Here is a 21,390-nt window from a genome sequence, read left to right as displayed (position 1 = left end):
ACTTGAATTAATAAAGTTTTATCATGACTTGAGTAAATTTCACTTGACAAGAAAAAAATATCTGCAAAATTATAAGACTTTTTGTACTTAAAATGTGAAACAAAATGAAATGTTGCTTGAATTAAGGAAAATACACTTTGATCATTTGACTTGTCAAGTTGAATCGACTCAAATAAAGTCAAAAGTTCTTAATTTAAGTCATTTTAACTTAACTAAATATTACTTTTTGCAGTCTAGTCAAAGCCATAGTATGTAACTTTCTAGCCAAAGAAATACTATATAATAAAGCAAGTTGTTTTTGTTGGTTTTGTGGCACTAACACAGAAACACACGTGTCTTACTGTGAGTGGGCTTGCATCTCCATAAACCTGACTCATAAGAGGGCCTTCTCCTACGTGTTTGCATGGATTTGCTGATAATATTCCATAATCTGGCATAAAATTTAAACATCTACATTAGGGGTGTCAAACTCAAATTTGCAGAGGCCAAAATTAAAAACTGGGACTAAGTCGTGGGCCAAACTAAATATTTATTGAAAAATGTCAACAACATTTTCTTATTAAAATAAATGTTTAATAATAGTTTTGCTTAAACATTGAATCCAGAACAAACAAAATATAAAATAATAACAACATTTTAAATAAATCATGTCTCTGTAGTCTGTCTGTAGCCGGTGGGCAGCTCTGATACAGATTTGATATAATCTCATGGGCCAAATGCTGTAACCTGTAACCTCCTCCATGAGGGATCCAGCCCTGTGTGACTCTTCTTCACTTGCCTCTGGGACCTCGAGGTTGGACGACCTGCTGTTGTTGGAGCAGTGCTGTGGCTTTGGTGCAGTTTTTCAAGAAGCCAATATCATGCAAATGGAGCCGATAGGAAGCGCACACAAACTGAATCCCCAGTGTTTGTTGGAGCTATAAGAGGACGGCCGATGTACAGAGAACAAAAGAAACATTGTTTTAAACTAGTACATAGAGCACAGCCCCAACCAAACAAACAATAAACAAAGAAACATTCAAACAAACACAGAAACAATGCTGGCTACACTTCCCCGGGGTGTCACATGACCCGTGTCATGTGACCTGTGATGTCATGTGATCTGTGGTGTCATGTGACAAACAGTCACCACAGGTCACATGACACCACAGCGAAATTATCGTTGGCTACACTTCGTTGTTTATTGTTTGTTTCACTTCATGACAAAATGAAATGTGATCAACAGGAATGATGACATCATCACATTCTAGAATCTACAAAGCTCAATTTCAAAGCTCAATTTCAAAGCTCAATTTCAAAGCTCAATTTCAAAGTTCAATTTCAAAGCTCAATTTCAATTTCAAAGCTCAATTTCAAAGCTCAATTTCAAAGCTCAATTTCAAAGTTCAATTTCAAAGCTCAATTTCAAAGCTCAATTTCAAAGCTCAATTTCAAAGCTCAATTTCAAAGCTCAATTTCAAAGTTCAATTTCAAAGCTCAATTTCAAAGCTCAATTTTAAAGTTCAATTTCAAAGCTCAAAGCTTTGTGATTTCACTGAACACTTTGACTCAAAGCAAACAGAGTGTGTAAGGTTGTGTCAAAAACATATTTATCGAGTTTCCAGCCGAGTTCACTGAAACACTTTTTTAGACTACGATACTACGATGGAGAAGAATAGATCCAGCCCAGAGGAGCAGAGGTCTGCTGAGTCTGACGTTAATGCAGCAGTCCACTCTCCTCTGAACGACCTCATCCCGTCCATCCCCATAGAACAGGTGCAGTCCCTGGTGACCAACTACTGGGACAGAGCTGCAGACGTGGGACAGCGTGAGTCCAGGGAGGTCCTGGCACAGATGTTCCTGGAGGTGATCACTACCCTCTCCAACCTCATCCTGGAGGCCTTCAGGAGCATAGTGGTAGATGGACGTGTGCGAGAGCACCCCCTGCTGGTGACTGAGCAAGCAGTCGAAAAAGCTGTTCAGGTCAGCCTCACTGAAAGTTTCCAGGCAGTGCTGGGTGAATCGCACCAGTCTGTGAACACTGTCTGCCAAGGGCTGATTGCAGAGGTGACAAGTAACATCAACTCTGCACTGAGCCACAGCCAAGTGCAGAACAGGCGCCTCGTGGTCCCGAAGGAGACTTTATATAGACCGACAAAAGAGCGCATGAAGGATCTGGTCCGACACGCCAGACAGATGTTGCGCTCTTTTAGAGACAGGGTGGGACGGGGCTGTGGTGGCTGTTTTACAGCTAACACGCCCTGTACACCAACCGAGACCCAGGAGCAAGTTACTGAGATTAGCCTGAGCGAGAGCCTCCAAACGGCCTCCACCATCGACACATTCACCACAAAGGAGATGGACACCATGGAGCAGAGAGCCTCCAGCAACACTGAGAGGCTCAGATCCACACCACAGACCCCTGAAGTTATGCAGCAGAGCACAGAGGAGAAAGCCCAGCCCAGCAGTCGGTGCAGGAAGCCCACACGGACACTGAGGCGATGTGCCCCTTGCATCTTCTCTGAGCAGCAGGACTCCTCTGATGTAGCGGAGAGTGAAGAGGAGCAGCCCAGAGCTGACCCTCTCACACCCAGACTGAGCCGTGTGAGCAGCTCTGGAAGCTTTATGAAAACCTCCAGTCCAGCCTCTGCCTCTAAAAGTCTCTCTCTCAACTCCAGCCTCAGCGTCCAAGAGGCCACAGCAGAGGCCGTGAAGATCAGTGGAGAGGAGGAGAGGAGCCTGAGCGACGAAAGCCTCCGGGCAGTGCCGCTCTATATTGAGCCTTCTCAGGCTCCTCTGGAGCGTGTGGTGCCCGTAGGGAGAGCGGATAAATTGTCCACTCCAGATGTGCCCAAGACTCCTACCTCACAAAAGCCCGTGCTGTGGAGTAGAGACGACTGCAATAAGCTCGTCTATGAGATCGTCTCCAAGATTTTCCAGGCAGAACTGCACCCACTGAGTGTCCGTCTGTCCCAGGACCTACTGGCACAGCTGGAAGATCAGGTGACAGAGTGGAATGTTTTGGTGAAACCAAACAGATATAAAGACGTGGCTTCTGCAGTTTACAAGGAGTTGTGCAAAGGCAAAGAGAAGAGCCATGTCCAGCACGCTGCTCTGGCACAGTGGGACTTCAGTTCTACTGTTCTGGAGGAAATCTACTGCACCCTGGTAGTGCCCCTGAAGAAGAAACACACGCTGAGCACTTTCCTGCGCTGGGTGTGTTGTGTCTAAACCCGGCAGGTCTCTTCATATAGGCCCAAAGGGTCTATCTGATGATGGACAGAGAGGAGCTCCTCAGCACCGAGTCGCAAAAAGACTTGATGAGGAGGAGCAGACAGGAGCAGGAGTTTGGGCCAAACATCTACAAACAGCTACAAACAGCTACAAACATCTGACAGCCCCACCAACCCACACAAACACCCACAAACAAAAAATAAATAAATACAAACAATTTTAAAAAATAACTTAAAATGAATTTTTTTTTTTAAATCCCCTCCTTGACCTTATCGTGGTGGAGGGGTTTGAGTGGCCGAATGATCCCGGGAGCTATGTTGTCGGGGGTTTCATGCCCCTGGTAGCGTCACCCAAGGCAAACAGGTCCGGGGGGACGGGTCAGACAAAGAACGGTTCAGAAGCCCTGTATGACAAGCGTACCAACGAGGCCAGTTACGTTGCCCGGATTGGCGTCACTGGGGCCCCACCCTGGAGCGGTGGGGTGGGTGCTCGTCAGCGAGCGCCTGGTGGCCGGGCCTTCCCCCGCGACCCGGCCCCGGATAAGAGGAAGAAAATGGATGGTTGGAACTTTGAAAAATATGTCTTGTCTCATTCTTGTAGAGCCTGTCTTGTGTCATGTGTGGAAATTCTATCACGTTCCATCCATCCATCCGCTTATCCGGCGCCGGGTCGCGGGGGCAGCAGCCGAAGCAGGGACTCCCAGACTTCCTTCACCCCAGACATGTCCTCCAGCTCCTCTGGGGGACCCCGAGGTGTTCCCACCTGTAGCCAGCGGGTCAGCTCTAAAACATGTTTGATATGACGAGCCAAATATAATTATATCGCAGGCCAAATTTGGTCCCTGTGCCTGAGTTTGAAATGTCTGATTTACATGGAGAATGTTATGAAATATGGTTTTAACTAGGGCTGGGCAATATGAAGCAAAAAATATATCTCGATATATTTTGCTATATCTCGATATACAATATATATCTCGATATCTGTACAGGGGGAAAAACTCCCTAAAACTACTGCAAAAACAAATCTTCCAAATTCCACAAGGTCTTTTTTAATTGAAGTGCAAGAGGCAGTTCATATAGGAACAAAATGCTTCTGCCACATTTAAATGACAAAAAATCCCTAATTACATAAATAACTAGAAAAGCAGTCAGAGAGCGCAGACTCCGCCAAGGACCACAGTCCTCCTCATATTAATTGTGTTTTCCATAAATATTTGTCTCGTATCTTTCAATTTGGAATATGAAAGAGGATCCCATTGTCCATCCCTGAGTCAAACTTCATGGGGTTTGATCAATAATTAACCGAGATATTGAAAAACAAAATTTTTGGCCCCATTTACCACAATGTTAACTAAAATTTCAAAGTGATCCAGAATCCAGGATTTCTTCCGGATCAGCCCCAAAATGAAATCAGGTCTTCCTTTTCACATTTCCAACAAATCCAGAAAATTTCATCAAAATCGGTCCATAACGTTTTGAGTTATGTTGCTAACAGACAAATAAACAGACAGACAAACAGACAAACAAACAAACAAACAAACAGCCAAACAGACAAACGCCGGAAAAAACATAACCTCCTTGGCGGAGGTAATAATTTAACTGTAAAATAAAAGAAATAATACATATTTCCTTCTTTTCATTCATAAATAAAACAACTCAACACAAGTTCATCTTTGCATTAACTCTGTAACTGTACAATAACCATGAGCTCCTTCAGCAGAAGCTCAGGAGGTTCATTATTTTAACTGATCCATGTTCTTCACCAGCGTCAGGAGCATGAGGTTTCCCACAATCCACTGCAGATCAAACCCAACGTTTCCAAACAATATTGTACAAGTTACACTGCAGCAGATTATTCATTAAAATCTTCTGCATAAATAAATTTGACTAAACTTTACAACATTTAAACCATAACGACTCTAGAGCCACGTCAGCCCTTTTGAGATTATGTGTTTAATGCAGCTTTGCGCATATGTGTTTACGTTTTACAGAAATTAAACTTAAAGGGATAGTTTGGGATTTTTGACATAAATCTGTATGTCATCCCCGTGAGCACTGTGGTGCATCCACACTGACTTTACCCCCGGCATCGTCCGGTGAGCTGAGATACTGGCCGTTTTCGGTGCTGACGAGAGTCGTCCGACAAGTTGTGCTGGGGACTGTATAATAAAGCGTTTTTCTTCTCAAAACACTCTGTGTTCAAAAGAGTGATACGTTTGCATCACAAAACATTTGTCGCCTAAAAAGTCAGACCTCATTAGTGCCTCGCTTGGCACTATTTTCTTTCCGTTCGTATCACTGCGCGCGGCCGCCAGTGATAAATGTAAAACTGCCTCTGTCATTGCTATTGTTTTGGTTCTTTTTCTATATACTGATACTAATACTTACCTGTGCATTTGTTCATTTTAACATATACGTAACCGGCTTTGTAACTGACCATAATGCACAAGCTGTGATATCTTAAACTTAATAAAAATAAATTTCAATAAAAAAAAAAAAGAGATTCTAACATAAGCTGTAATTTAAAAAACTATTTAAATGTTTGTAATTTTTTTGTAAAGTGTCAGCTAAAAATGTGTAAATCAATCATGTTTAGAGTGTAATTAATATGCAGCATGGTACATGACAAGGTTGCCCTTTATCACTTTTATTTCTGCTCCATTACTCTCCATAATGTAAAAGGGTCCGGTCGAGTGGTAACGGAGGGAAACGGGCAGATTTTTGACATTCAAATGTCTCTTATTCAGAAACTAGAGGAACTATTGAAATAAGTAAAGTATCAGAATGTAGGAAAGAGTTACACTCCAACAGGGTCAAGTTAAACTGTGATATTCTTTCAAGTTCAAGACAAAAAATGAAAAAACTCATGTTGGTAACGGAGGGAATGAAATATGCAGCACTTTTTGGTCAATAAATCCAAACAGTGATAACTCTTGGTTCTCACTTACATATCCTTAACAAACTGGTTTGAATATTTGCTTCATATAGTTTTCTACCATATGGTACAAGATTAGGTTGAAAAACCTCTGACTTTTTGACTCATGAGATTTTTTTATTAAGAAAGGTCATGGTAACGGAGGGAAAAGTAACGGAGGGAAAATTGTACAAACAAGTAGAAGGTGCAGGATTTTACATCATTTGTCACTTTTTTCTTCTGAATACTTTAATATTACTTCAAAATGAAAGAAACTATTTCTATAAAATATGTCAGTCCTTCCAAGCAAATTTTTATCATTTTAAATACTTTTTTTTTTTTAAATCCTGTCCCTTCATCAACAGTTCAAAGATGGAATAACACAAGATATGATGAAATACATCCATTTATTTACATGATTTTTGGGTCTTTGAAATTTGGGAAATAATGTTTGTTCCATGTTTCATACATGGTCTGTTTAAAACATATGGAACTTGAGAACCAAAAATGGTACAGAAAAAAGGTCAACAGTTTCATAAACTAGAGTACATATGTATCTGTTCAATACATTTTATATCAGATGCATTAACTTGAATTTTTGGCCTTGTTGTTTACTTCTGCTTGACCGGGCCCAAATATAAACAGCAGTATTTGACAGATGTGCGTTGGCTCTACATAAATAGTCTTTATCTGATTAAGGAAGTTCATACGTGACCGTCTGAGAATGTGAAGTAACCAGAGGCTGTGGTGTTGTCATGTGACCCCCAGGAGCAGGCGTACTGCAGGGACAGCCGCTCCACCATCTCCGGCCGGGGCGGGGTCGGGGTCGGAGGAGGAGTAGGAGGGGGTGCCGTGGATTACCTGGGCAGACCGGTCCTGCACAACAACTCCCGCAGGATGAGAGAGAGGCTGCTGCTGGACCGAGACGAGGAGAGCCGGCTCCGCGTCGAGAACTACGTCCGCAACAGCAACATGTCCCTGGTGAGAGCTGAAAGACTTTACACACGACACACACGAGCTCGAAATGTTTGGACGTGTGTTTTCACGCACTTTTCTTTTTTTATTTTCACTGAAGGCGTCAAAACTATGAATGAACACAACCGGAATGGAATAAACTAAAATATAAAAATATAATCTCTAAATAACACAAAAGTCAGGTTGAAAATAATAATAATAACCACCCTTTGCCTTTTTAATTTATTTATTATGAATGAATTACAAATGAATTATGAACGAACTCTGAACCCTATTTTTATTTATTTTATTTTTTTTAATTAATAATTTTTTTTTGGCATTTCTTGGCCCTGACTGGTGTGAAGTGAAAACCATTTCAGGAGACTTGATCATGAAACTCACAGAGAGAAGGCCGAGGGTTTGCAGCGCTGTTCACAAAGCAAAGAGTTTTTATTTAAAATCTTTAGTTGAGTTATTTTTTTCTTCTATAAATCTATAAAAGTCACTTTCTCTAAACCTATCCATAAATTACGTCCGTTCCTCATTATTTCTAAAACTGTGCACCGCGATCTTTCCATTGCTCGTGTTTCATGTTGTGTTTTTTCCAGAAGCTACAATCGTCACTACTTCGATTAACTTTGGAAAAAGTCTGCGAAAACATATCCTTGAATCCTATTGGTCAGTCTAGTGTGGGTTTTAGTGGCTCCACCTATCACAGTCTCTGTTTAAATGTGAAAAACCAAAACCGTTTCTAATGGTCGTCAAATCACGTCTTTAGTGAAACAGCAGAGGAGACAAAAGACGACATTAAGGAAACAGGGAGGGTCGTCAAATGTCGTCTTCATGGGGGAAAGAGTTAAAGTTAAAGGTTTATTTGAGCAGATTTTTGACATTCAAATGTCTCTTATTCAGAAACTAGAGGGACTATTGAAATAAGTAAAGTATCAGAATGTAGGAAAGAGTTACACTCCAACAGGGTCAAGTTAAACCTGTGAGATTCTTTCAAGTTCAAGACAAAAAATGAAAAAACTCATGTTGGTAACGGAGGGAATGAAATATGCAGCACTTTTTGGGCAATAAATCCAAACAGTGATAACTCTTGGTTCTCACTTACATATCCTTAACAAACTGGTTTGAATATTTGCTTCATATAGTTTTCTACCATATGGTACAAGATTAGGTTGAAAAACCTCTTACTTTTTGACTCATGAGATTTTTTATTCAGAAAGTTCATGGTAACGGAGGGAAAAGTAACGGAGGGAAAATTGTACAAACAAGTAGAAGGTGCAGGATTTTACATCATTTGTCACTTTTTTCTTCTGAATACTTTAATATTACTTCAAAATGAAAGGAAACTATTTCTATAAAATATGTCAGTCCTTCCAAGCAAATTTTTATCATTTTAAATACTTTAAAAAAAAAAAATCATGTACCTTCATCAACAGATGGAATAACACAAGATATGATGAAATACATCCATTTATTTACATGATTTTTGGGTCTTTGAAATTTGGGAAATAATTTTTGTTCCATGTTTCATACATGGTCTGTTTAAAACATATGGAACTTTACAACCAAAAATGGTCCAGAAAAAAGGTCAACAGTTTGATAAACTAGAGTACATATGTATCTGTTCAATACATTTTTATATCAGATGCATTAACTTGAATTTTTGGCCTTGCTGTTTACTTCTGCTTGACTGGGCCCTTGTGAAAAAAGTTCGAAAGTAAACCGTCCTATGACAGTGCGTCTTATAATCCAGAGTGACTAATAGTGTGGAAAATACGGTACATCGCTCTCTGTGAGAAAATTCCTCTCTCAGCCCATGTTTTTTTTTTCCTCTGTAGTACCTTTAAGTGTCCACTACGTCAGCTGGAGGCAGATACCAGCAGCACAATGCCCTATCCAGTTATTTTAACAGATCCATGGGAGGACCTCGCCGGGCTGGGCTGATCTGGAGACATGCGACATTGAGCTCGGCCCATTGACTTGACTGGGCGTCCGTGTTTAGGCCCCGGGGCTTAGTAACACTGAAAAAAAAAAAGAAAACACTGAGAGGGTGTGTCCAAATATTTCACTGGGAGTCAAACTAATAAAAAAAATACTTTAATATGTCATTTTTGGGGGATTTCACAAACGTAGCTGCACTTTTACTGTATGTTTTGCTTGTAAAAACAGCTTCATTTTCAGTGTAGAACTTCATTACTCTTCTTCTTCCTCTTCTTCTTCTTCTTACTCTGGCTCCTGACACAATGAACCAGTCTTATGGTATTTTGGCACTTGAGTCAGATGCCCTTGTCACAACAGGCTCCTCATGACTGGAGTTGACAAAAACTCTATTGAGTGTTTCTCTTTGGAACACACACACTTGGCTGATTCTGAATAGACAGTTTTACATTTGATGTGGTAACAGCAACACACTTTCTCTATTTATTATTTTATGTTGACGAAAGCGATTTGTTTTGTTTATTTGCGTTTTAAGCGCCGTGTCCGTACTTGCGTTTTTGTTGCGTTTCCAACTCATCTGGATTTGATTTGGTTTAAAATTGACAAAAACTAGACACCGACGCATTCCTTTCCCGCTCAGTGATTTGCCAGAAATGCCAGAAAAAACGAAGGAGCAGTTTCTGTTTTGCAATTCAAACAACGGAGTCGAGTGTGAACCCCGGTGGGAGCAGCAGCCGCCGCAAGTCCCGGCACGATTATCCGAGTGGTATCTGTCGGGAAAACTGGATCAGGAGGTTAGAGAGCGACTGCGGGGGGTGTCCTGGCTTCACACACACACACACACACACACACGCGCGCGGAGTTGGCCTGTTCTCAATGAAAGTCTCCAAGAACAACACGTTTTTGACACGAATTACTCACTTTTTTGTGTACGAACGCAAGTAAATATAAAACAGATCCAAGATTCTTTTTGATATTACTGATTTTTTTGAAAGAGAAGCAGGGGTCAGGCTGAGTTTACGCGCTGTTGCGACTTGTGAGTTAAGTATTTGTCAAGGAAAACACACTGTCATTGTGTCTCTTGGCAAGACACTTCATCCCCATTGCCCAAAACGACAATTACCATATTATTTTGGCTTTAAGGTGCAATATCAATAATGTGGAATTCTCTCATCTATTTTCATACATAAATTAAGTTCATAAGTTGCACCGGATTATAAAGCGCATTAAGTGAAACAAACGGACAACACTTTTTTTTTTTCCAATCTTTATTTAATAGCAATTTCCAAATATCAGCATTGTCAGGATAAAATATTTAAATAAAGACAAAAAGCTGAGTAAAACACACACAAAATCAAAAATACAAAAAAACAACTACCAGGTCACTTACTCACAATAAACATGTACCAGTTTGAAAAAAGAGAGTGAGATGGGAATCGATCAAAGACAAGAGTGAAAAACATAATTCCAGAACAGAGGGAAAATGAACAGACTTAGGCCCCCTCCACACTAGTTCGTATTTGAGTTGTTTTCGTTGTAGATTCAGTGTTCGTTCACACTAATCCGACTGAAAACGGCTCCAGAGACGGAACGATCTGGTGCCTCCAGCTCCACGAATTCATCCGAGTACAGATCTGATCCTGCACTGTGTGGACGCCTGAAAACACTTCCATTTAAGAAGAATAAGGCGTCGAGCGATGAACGGATGACACTTGAGACTGATCGTTTAGCCAGGCTGGCGACACCGAGTGCCTCCGCTCAGAAAAGGCCAAGGGTTTGCAGCGTTGTCCACAAAGCAAAGGGCTGAGATTTTGAGTTTTTATTTAAAACTTATAGTTGAGTTATTTAACTTTTTTCTTTACGACATAATTCCGTACATATCGCATCATATATTTGATTCTTTTGTATGTATATAAAATGTAGAAAGCAGTAAACACATAGTAAACATCATGGATCTTATCTTTATTAAAATAACTGGAACTTCAGTGAAACAAATCCCTCCTGCCCAGAAAAGATTTTTCCCAAAAGCGGAATGTAATCACAAACTGTTCATGTACACCTGACAGGGGCTGACAGGGGCTGACAGGGGCTGACAGGGGCTGACAGGGGCTACAGTTTCCAAAAAGGTCAGATTTCGTGGTGATTTTGACCTATTTTTAGATCGTAAACTTTGTACAACGATGCACAACGACTAGGTCAGGAATCAGAATACACTAGACGGACGTTGTAGACGGTGCACCGCCCAATCAGCTGTGAGCTGTGAAGTCGTAACATCAAACTGGTGGCGTTTGTCTGTGTCCCTTTTGTGGAACAGAACAACAATAAACAAAGCATCGAGATGGATGTAGACGAAGACAGACATTCTGTGTTTGCAACGATTCTCCAGATCGAGGATTTATAGCCAAAACAAAGAGAATGTTTGAATTTTATCAAGGTGAAAGACGTTATTGTCCTTCTTTCTGCGGGATTTGGAGCATTAAATACGTCACGACCAAACAGCAGTGAATAACACGGATTATGGACCACAATGGACGACAGTGAGTTATGATGTTCTGTGTTCAGCGCGGAATAGAACGTGGACGTATTGTTTCCACGCTCTTGAGTTGAATTTTTTAGATTTAATTTTGAAAGCTTTAATTGTGTATCAGTAGTATTTTACATTATTTGCTTTGCCGATGGGAGCTATGTCAATGTTCTTTAGACCAGGGATCCACAAACACCCGTCTGAGGCCCCAAAGAAAAAACTTTTACTGTATTTTTCAGACTATAAGGCGCAAGATCGATAACGTTAAATTCTCTCCTCTATTTTCATACATAACGTTACATTTACACTGAAATGAGTCACTGTATCGGAAATAATTTGCGTCCAGACACGTCGTTTCTGTCTTCCCTATCAACACAGATTTGCACATATTTGTTTACACTTTACAGAAATTAAACTTAAAACCACATGACTCATTTGCATAAACTATAAGCACTGAAAAAAAAACAGCTCGCTCCTTGTGCGCTGATGCGGTTCAACTTCTGTCAAACTCCGCAAATCTCCTGACTTCGGTCGCCGTAGCGCTTCGTATTTTACCAAAGTCGTACTAAAACATATTGACAGATATTTGAGCGACGTGCACCACAGAAAATCAGTTCGATGTCAGTCAACACAACCAGAATTAATACATAACTGTCGACTTTTGAGTAAATTAAAGGATTTTAAGTGTGCCTTATAGTCGGTAGATCAAATATTATCATGATTATTTTTGCAATTTGTTTAATTTTTTATTTTTTTTTGCAATTTATTCAGTGCTTTTTTGTCCACATAAATCACAATATACATGCCCTACCCCCCATCCACACATAAACTCAATATAAATGTAGAAAGTAGATAAAAAAATAAAAATAATATAAAATAACAAAATAATAAAATAAATAACATAATAGCAATAATAATAATAATGATGATGATGATACTTAATAATGAAAAAGATTATATATGTATTTATATAATACATACAACATACATATACTAAATGTATACCACACAAATATATATATTTATACAATACACATACATACTATATGTACTCCATATATACATACACATTTTATATATGTGTGTATATATATATATACACACACACACACCATTATACACATACATACACATACACACATGTATACATACTCATATACAGTGTTGGGAAGGTGACTTTTAAAATGTAATCCCCTACAGATTACAGATTACAGACCCCAAAATGTAGTTTGTAACGTAATCCATTAAATTACTTAAAGTGAGTAATGTAATCTGAATACTTTGGATTACTTGATATTGTAATACTTTTAAAAACTACATGAATGTAGCGACCACATCCTGAAAATTCTTTGTTTTCTTTGTTCTCTTCAAATTGGCCCTGGTTTAGACTTGGTTTAGTCCTGGTTTAGACTTGGTTTAGTCCTGGTTTAGACTTGGTTTAGACCTGGTTTAGTCCTGGTTTAGTCCTGGTTTAGACTTGGTTTAGACCTGGTTTAGTCCTGGTTTAGACCTGGTTTAGACTTGGTTTAGACCTGGTTTAGACTTGGTTTAGACCTGTTTTAGTCCTGGTTTAGACCTGGTTTAGACCTGGTTTAGACCTGGTTTAGTCCTGGTTTAGACCTGGTTTAGACTTGGTTTAGTCCTGGTTTAGTCCTGGTTTAGACTTGGTTTAGACCTGGTTTAGTCCTGGTTTAGTCCTGGTTTAGACCTGGTTTAGACCTGGTTTAGTCCTGGTTTAGACCTGGTTTAGACTTGGTTTAGTCCTGGTTTAGACCTGGTTTAGACTTGGTTTAGACTTGGTTTAGACCTGGTTTAGACTTGGTTTAGACCTGGTTTAGTCCTGGTTTAGCCCAAAATGTGAAAACAGTAAAATCCCTCTGTGTAATCCATTTATTTCGACAAAGTAACTGTAATCCAATTCCCGCTCACTGAAACAGTAACTGTAACTGAATACAGTTACTCGTCAGTTGTACTCTGATTACGTAACTCGAGTACATGTAATCTGTTACTCCCCGACACTGCACATATACATACACATACATACATATATACATACCAATAGATAAAATAACTAAATCATAAATGAGTAACTAAAAAGGGAGGGTTACACATTCATACATTTTAGTAGTTTTTTTTGTGTGTTTTTTTTGTTTTTTTGTTTCCTAGACAGAAAACATTTTACATTTTGCATTACAGTTACTCCTCACTTTGACTGGCTTTCCTCTATACGTACATTTGCCTTGCCTTCTTGTCGCAGGAGGAGTTTCTGTGGCGCTGAAAGTTTCACATGCTTACATTGTGTGTCATTTAAAGAGAATGGAACTTACTTAAACGGGATTAATTTTTATGTGAGTCAATGCTTAAGCTGGTAACGGCTGACTACTGTTTGGTTTATGTTACAAAGGCCACCTGACAGATTTACATGTCATGCGCTTTAGTTTTTCATTTATCCCAAAACAAGATTATGAATGTCGTAATACACCTAGAAGAATTTCACAGGAACAATGTCAGATTTATATTTTAAACTCACAATATATTAGAAGGAATGTGCGACTGTGAACTGATTTTTAAAGTTTCTATATTACTTTCTTTTGGGAGTTTTAAGCCACGTTATAATAATCAAAAATACACCTGGATACCTTGGTTTTTCTTTTTTTTTTCACCCATATGTTTGAGTAATCCTGCATGATTAGTCCGTTTACATCCTCAAACCTCAGAATGCTCCGTTAACAGCTCCTTTTTTTACTTTTTGTTCAGTAGAGAAACGCTCAATTCCAGGCCTGAAATTATCCAAATGATTCTAGTGAAGGTGTACGGAGTTTAAAAACACAGTGGAGCATTTCCTCTATGAAAGTGCGAGGGAGCGATGGAATGAAGAGGTGAGGTGGAGAAATGACCAAACTCTCCTGAACACACTCAGGGAGGAATATTTCAGATATAAACCTATAGAAATAAGACTCACTGCCGCCTGCAGAAAGTCTGTCAGAACCAACAGACACAAACTCCTCATAAATCCCATTCACATAGTCATATTTTTATAAGAAATTATTATATAACTTATAATCATGAAGGTTTTAGACAGTGTCGGGGAGTAACAGATTACATGTACCGGAGTTATGTAATCAGAGTACAAATGATGAGTAACTGTATTCAGTTACAGTTACTGTTTCAGTGAGTGGTAATTGGATTACAGTTACTTGGTTGAAATAAATGGATTACACAGAGGGATTTTCTTGTTTTCACATTTTGGGCTATACCCCCCCATTTTTTTTCTTTTTTTTTTTTTTTCTCGATAACTCCACTCATTGCCGGAAACTAAACCAGGTCTAAACCAGGTCTAAACCAGGTCTAAACCAGGACTAAACCAGGACTAAACTAAACCAGGACTAAACCAGGCTAAACTAAAACTAAACTAGGTCTAAACCAGGTCTAAACCAGGACTAAACCAGGACTAAAACCAGGTCTAAACTAAATCTAAACTAGATCAAAACCAGGTCTAAAACAGGTCTAAAACAGGTCTAAAACAGGTCTAAAACCAGGTCTAAACCAGGACTAAACCAGGTCTAAACCAGGACTAAACCAGGTCTGAACCAGGACTAAACCAGGACTAAAACCAGGTCTAAACTAAATCTAAACTAGATCAAAACCAGGTCTAAAACAGGTCTAAAACCAGGTCTAAACCAGGACTAAACCAGGTGTAAACCAGGAATAACCAGGTCTGAACCAGGACTAAAACAGGTCTAAAACCAGGTTTAAACCAAGACTAAACCAGGTCTAAACCAGGACTAAACCAGGTCTGAACCAGGACTAAACCAGGACTAAAACCAAGTTTAAACTAGATCTAAATTAGATCTAAACCAGGTCTAAAACCAGGTCTAAAACAGGTCTAAAATCAGGACTAAACCAGGACTAAAACAGGATTTAACAGGACTAAATCCTGCTGCGTGGACGTGTCTCTTCGTCTTCTATCAATAATATTTTTAATACAGTTCAGTAAAGACTGGACTTTTCATTGTCTTTTAGCAGATAAAACATCTTATGCTACGATATCCTGGTCTTTGCTTCTACAGCAAATCAAGTAATCCAAAGTATTCAGATTACATTACTCACCTTAAGTAATTTAATGGATTATGTTACAAACTACATTTTGGGGTATGTAATCTGTAATCTGTAGGGGATTACATTTTAAAAGTCACCTTCCCAACACTGGTTTTAGATCAGGTTTGTCAGACTCATTTTGTTCCGGGGGTCGTGTCCAACCGACTTTGATCCCAAAGTGTCCGGATCAGAAAACTCATGTCATATAAACCCCAAAAATAACAATAAGTTCAAATATTTGTGCAGAGAAACACAAATCTATTACAGAAATCTTTTTTAATTGATGAACTCTTTCTTTTACAAAATATTATAATATTATGAACAACCTGAAACTTTAAGAAAAATACAATTTCAACACAAAGTTTTAAAATGAACTTGTCTGTAAACAGGAATAAGTCAATTTTTGTTGTAAAATCCTGCACTCGGCTCCACTTTTCTCATGTTGGACATTTTTCTGATGAGGGTGTCACGGTCAACAGTCAAAACGATCGTCCTTTAAGAGCGTTTGGAAAGAGACAAGTCTTCATTTGTGCTGCTCTGGTGGGAGGGGCCACGTACAGAGACGCTGGAGACGCTGCTGCAATGTGATAAACACCACAGAAAATTAACAAGATTTTAATAGAAAATATAATTAAAATATTTGAGTAGAAAATCAGCCGAGGGCCAGATTAAAGGTCTTGGAGGGCCGGATCTGGCCCCCGGGTCGTATGTTTGACACCCCTGATCTATGACATCACAAGGTGTTTTTTGTGTGCGAGAAGAAGTCTAAATATGCAGGGCTGTTTGTGTGAATGAAACAAAACACAACCCGAAGTGTATTTTTAACAACAAAGATCAGAAAACAGCGTAATATTAATTTTGTTCATTTCTGTTTCTTTTTATGAGCAAAATTTGCAGATTCACATTTTTTTGTCCCCCTCTCAACAGTTGAGAATCTTCTTATTTCGACTGAACCTAAACATTTACCAAAATTCTGATTCATTAAAAGGCCTGTACCTGATTTTAATGTATTTTTGTGAAGATAAATGCTCTTTTCTTCAGTCATTGTTTGGTAAAAGCGACTAAATGTAAAACATAAATCACTTAATTTTACATAACACTTTCTCAGATAATGACTAATACAGAAATTCCTGACAGGGGCCGCCCTTTTTTTATCCAATCAGAAACTGCCCGACCAGACATTCTCTGTCATGGTGCATTTCAAAAAATCAAGACAAAATCAACATGTCCTAACATCATCATAACTGACCACGCCCTGCATCACAGTGTCTGCTGCCGGGGTGGAAACGCCAAAGAAAACTCATTTCATCAAATAATAATAATGATAATAAATCTTTATTTTTATTTCACTACAAACAAGGTTTAAAAAAGTTCTGTACAAGCAGCAAAGAACAATAAAAATACCATCCAGAAAACACAAAAACAGACAGCAGAGGTTTGAGCAAGTCTTTGTTTTGCAAGTTTCAAGATTTTGACCTCAAATCCGAGTCAAGTCCAAGTCGAGTCTCGAGTCACTGGCCCCTAAATCCAAGTCAAGTCCAAGTCGTCTGCTTTGAGCTTCAAGTCATTTCAAGTCTTTAAACCAAAGTACCAAATATAGCTTAGATTTTTGCCATTTACATGAGTTTTTAACTAAATTGTTCTTTAAAAAAAATCATAGTATATTTATATATGAATATTTATAGCAGGGTTGCCCAATACGTCGATCGCCAAGGTCGTGTGTGTAGATCGCCGTGTCTCGTCTCGGGACTCGATCGCGTTTGGACTCGGTCTTGTCTCTCACTCGAGGTCTGACACTCAACAAGTGTGATCATATTTCATTCCGGCCGCTGCTGTTGGTAATAAACTTGTAGCGGGTGCAGGAGCGTGTGGGGCGTCTCAGTGCAGCCTGTGCGCTCATTTGAAACCCGCGGAGACTCTACGGCGCATCACAAACACACACGCTCCCTATGCACGGCTCGTCTGCGACAGCGTGTGCCCTCGTGTACCAGCGTGCATCACAGGGCAGGTTCAACTTCCTAAACATCCTACCTGTCCACCTGCCTCACGTCAGCACACACAGGCTCCTTCCAGAATGCGCACAGATTAGAAGGACAAGACAAAACGCGAAGCAAAAACTGATCTAAATTTATGTTAGAGCACAGAGCCGACCTACAGAGCAGACAAATGCACACAAATACATCTGGGTTTGGTTTGGTAAATGTGCAGAGGCTGAATCCCACTGTAAAACTCGTACTAACCATGTGAACTCCAGTTAGGAACTTGAAAAAACAGGTTTAAAATCCTAATCGCTGTCTTCACTTTTTTCCGTTTTCTGTAAAGTGCTATTGAAAGTTCTCTTAAGTCCAGTACAGTTTACTTGACTTTGTAGTCGGTCGATCATTTTGACTTGGACATTTTATAAGTAGCTCACATGCTGGAAAAGTGTGGACACCCCTGATTTATAGAGTATATACAGTTGTAGAAATGTTAATTTTGTAGAAATACTATTTTTTTGCTTTTTAAATGTCTTGACAAGATCTTAGTGTGAATCATTACGCTCAGAATATTAAAAATTCAGATATAAAAGTGCTTCTCAAGTCACAAGCCTCAAGTCTGAGTCAAGTCCCACCTCATTGACCATCAAGTCCAAGTCGAGTCCCAAGTCTTAGTCCATTTTATCAAGTCAAGTCTCAAGTCCTAAAAATAGTAAATTAAGTCTGACTTCCAAGTCATGACTTGCAAGTTCCACCTCTGACAGACAATTATGCAAACAATTCAGTTTATTATAATGAATTATAATAAATACATTAATGAAATTGAATAAATAACTAAGGAATGAAATCAAACTAAAACCGGCGGCACGGTGGCTGAGTGTCTAGCACTCATGCCTCACAGCAAGAAGGTTCCGGGTTCGATCCCCTGGTCGCCCAGGGCCTTTCTGTGTGGAGTTTGCATGTTTCTCCCCGTGTCTGGATGAGTTTCCTCCGGTTTCCCCCATCAACCCAAAACATGCTCCAGGTCCAGAACAGTTGATAGTCAAGTTTAGTTAAATACAATCAATCAATGAACCTGTCCAGGGACGACAGGTGGAAATTAGCACTGATGCTACAACCTGATGTACAATGCATCTCTCCTGTCAAGGTTAATGCGAAAATTGTGCGCTGTCCCTGTCTCAAATAAATAAATAAATAAAGTTAAAGGAAGGACAACTGAAGACCAAATGCCTTTTAAGAAGTGATTTAAAAGATGATCCTGATGGTTCTCGTCTTCTTTCCTCAGGCAGGTCATTCCAAAACCTACAAATCTTTTCTTTTTTTGTCGATCTGAGTCTTTCCAGGTTGAAATTAGACGCAGAGATATTAAAGCTTTAAAAGAACAACTGCATGACTCTCTCCCAGACCGTTGTTTTTGTGTCATGGTGCAATTTCACAGTGGCAGAAAGACTGGACTAAATGGGCGTGGATAAAAATGTAAACTTAAACGCTGTTCCTCACTGATGGTTTGAATTTATTTTTAATTGACTTTATAGATTTAACTTTGTGTCTTCCAGCAGGAGACCCGGTACCAGCCGCCCCTGCTGCCCACCTCCTACCCCATCCAGAGCACCGAGGTGGTCCGGCACATCAACGGGGGCCTCCTCATCCCCAGCGAGTCCGGAGGGTCCCGGCAGAGCAGCATCATCAAGGCCCCCTTACCCCTGCCGCCCATGAGCAGCCCGCCGCCCTACCCCCCGGTCACCGACGACGAGGACGAGGTGGACGAGGGCCTGGGCGGACCCACCAACAGCCAGGACCCGCCCGAGGACCAGGACAGCGAGAACAGCTCCCAGGTGTCCTACCCCAACAGCAACGGCTCGCTACGGCCCAAAATACGACCATTGACTCCAATCGTGAGCCCCCACGCCTCGCTCATTCACAAAGCGCAGATCGTCTAGTTGGCGCACCGACCGGAATGTTAAGAAACGGAATTTTTAAGAACATTTTCTTTAAATATTTGTGTCTTTTTTGTTTGTTTTGATAACGGATAAACCCGCATGAGACGTTTGAATGTGGAATTTACTTTTTTTTTTTTTTCATTTTTTTTGAGGGGTTCTCGACAAGGTGACCCACTTTCCCCCGTCAACTTTCAACCCGCACAATTGCCTCATCCTCCAGCTCGCTACTCCTGACCACGAACCTTGCTCCAGATTTAAAAATGGGTCTTTGGGTGCTTCGCTGCGGTCGCCCACTGCGAAACTGAAGCGTTTACGTCAACAATTAAGCTCATTAAAACGACGCTGACTTACGCTGCGAGCAAATCCGGGGAAAGTGCCTGAACGTCGCAAAACCTCAAGATCCCTCAATGAATTTTTATCGCCTTTGTAAACAAACGGAATTACTTTAACGCAAGTGCCTCAAACAAACTTCCAGGCGTGTTTTCAAAGCTGAAAGTCCAAATACCGCAACGCTGAGAGAGCTTTTTTTTTTTTTTTTTACGGCTTCTCTTGCGTTATTTACCCAGCGTGGGAACGGAGGAGACGTTTCCGGGTTGACAGATGAAACTCTAGATGTTTGGCAGGAGGAGACGATGCCGCGACATGTTCTGTATTTTTTTTTTTTTTTTTTTTTTTTTTAAAGCAAACTCTTCTGTCATCGCGTCGCAGAAAGTGCCTCATAAGAAAGTTGCAACACTTCACCGCATCTGTGACGTGAAGACGAATCTGCGGTTGCCCTTTTTCACACACACACACACACACACACACACACACACACACTGGTTTTTGGGATCGTTTCCAAACTGCCACGCCTCATACCTCCATAATGTCCCCGCGACTGCGCCCAGGGCAGAAGGAGATAATGAGAAGTTTTCAATAGACTGAGCACTAAACAGCAATGGACTTGAGAGCTGAATGTGCCACTTTGAAACCTAGAATAACACGGATTATGGACGACAATGAGTTATGATGTTCTGTGTTCGGCGCGGAATAGAACGTGGACGCATTGTTTCCACGCTCTCGAGTTGAATTTTTTTTAGATTTTATTTTGAAAGCTTTAATTGTGTATAGTAGTATTTTACATTATTTGCTTTGCCGATGGGAGCTATGTCAATGTTCTTTAGACCAGGGATCCACAAACACCCGTCTGAGGCCCCAAAGAATAAAACTTTTACCGTATTTTTTGGACTATAAGGTGCAATATCGTTAACGTTGAATTCTCCATGCATAAAGTTACGTTTACACTGAAACGAATCATCGTATCGGAAACGATCTGCGTCCAGACACGTCGTTTCTGTGTCCGCGATTCTTCCCGATCCACATATTTGTTTACGTTTTACAGAAATGAAACTTAAAACCACAGGGCGAATTTGCATAAACTGAAGGGTGAGGTATAGTTCTGCGTCGACTCAACGCGCTCTGCCGCCGTCGCCTCGTCGCCGTCGTTTTTGATTTATGGATCTGCGTCGCGGTCTGTGCACCGCGAAGTAATTCACTGCCAAAACACTAGGGGGCGACGATCTCTGTCCATTCATATATACGTGTGTCTGTGTGTGTGACCCGCAGACGTATAATCTCTAAAAGTTTAACATGAACCATCTCTAACACGATAAAAGTACAGAACAAACTCACCGTTAGTACAGTGTGACTCTGTCACAGAAAGACACTCATATTCCACTGAGTCGTGTCCTTTTTAAGTCCGACAGAAGCTGAACCTCGAAACCAGGAGCTGTTTTATGGGCGCTTAGTTTATGTAAGTTGCCATGCAGTTTTAAGTTTCGTTTCT

The 21,390-nt window shown here is 40.2% G+C and overlaps 1 protein-coding gene across 1 annotated transcript in view; it reads left to right on the top strand.

Annotated features, from left to right (window-relative positions):
• nectin4a (nectin cell adhesion molecule 4a) overlaps positions 1-21,155 on the top strand; it is a 102,612-nt gene extending 81,457 nt beyond the window's left edge. Inside the window, exons 10-11 of the mRNA XM_055156695.1 lie at positions 6,895-7,107; positions 19,182-21,155. Of these exons, the coding sequence (XP_055012670.1) occupies positions 6,895-7,107; positions 19,182-19,565 (597 nt within the window). The 3' untranslated portion in view covers positions 19,566-21,155. The remainder of the gene's footprint in view (positions 1-6,894; positions 7,108-19,181) is intronic.
• Positions 21,156-21,390: the final 235 nt, after the last annotated feature.

The sequence above is a fragment of the Boleophthalmus pectinirostris genome, unplaced genomic scaffold, assembly GCF_026225935.1.
Source record: "Boleophthalmus pectinirostris isolate CB_2022bp ecotype Guang Dong unplaced genomic scaffold, ASM2622593v1 HiC_scaffold_20, whole genome shotgun sequence".
In the NCBI taxonomy this organism is placed as follows: domain Eukaryota; kingdom Metazoa; phylum Chordata; class Actinopteri; order Gobiiformes; family Gobiidae; genus Boleophthalmus; species Boleophthalmus pectinirostris.
The sequence above is the reverse complement of the archived record's forward strand: the minus strand, read 5'-3'. Positions and strand labels throughout refer to the sequence as shown.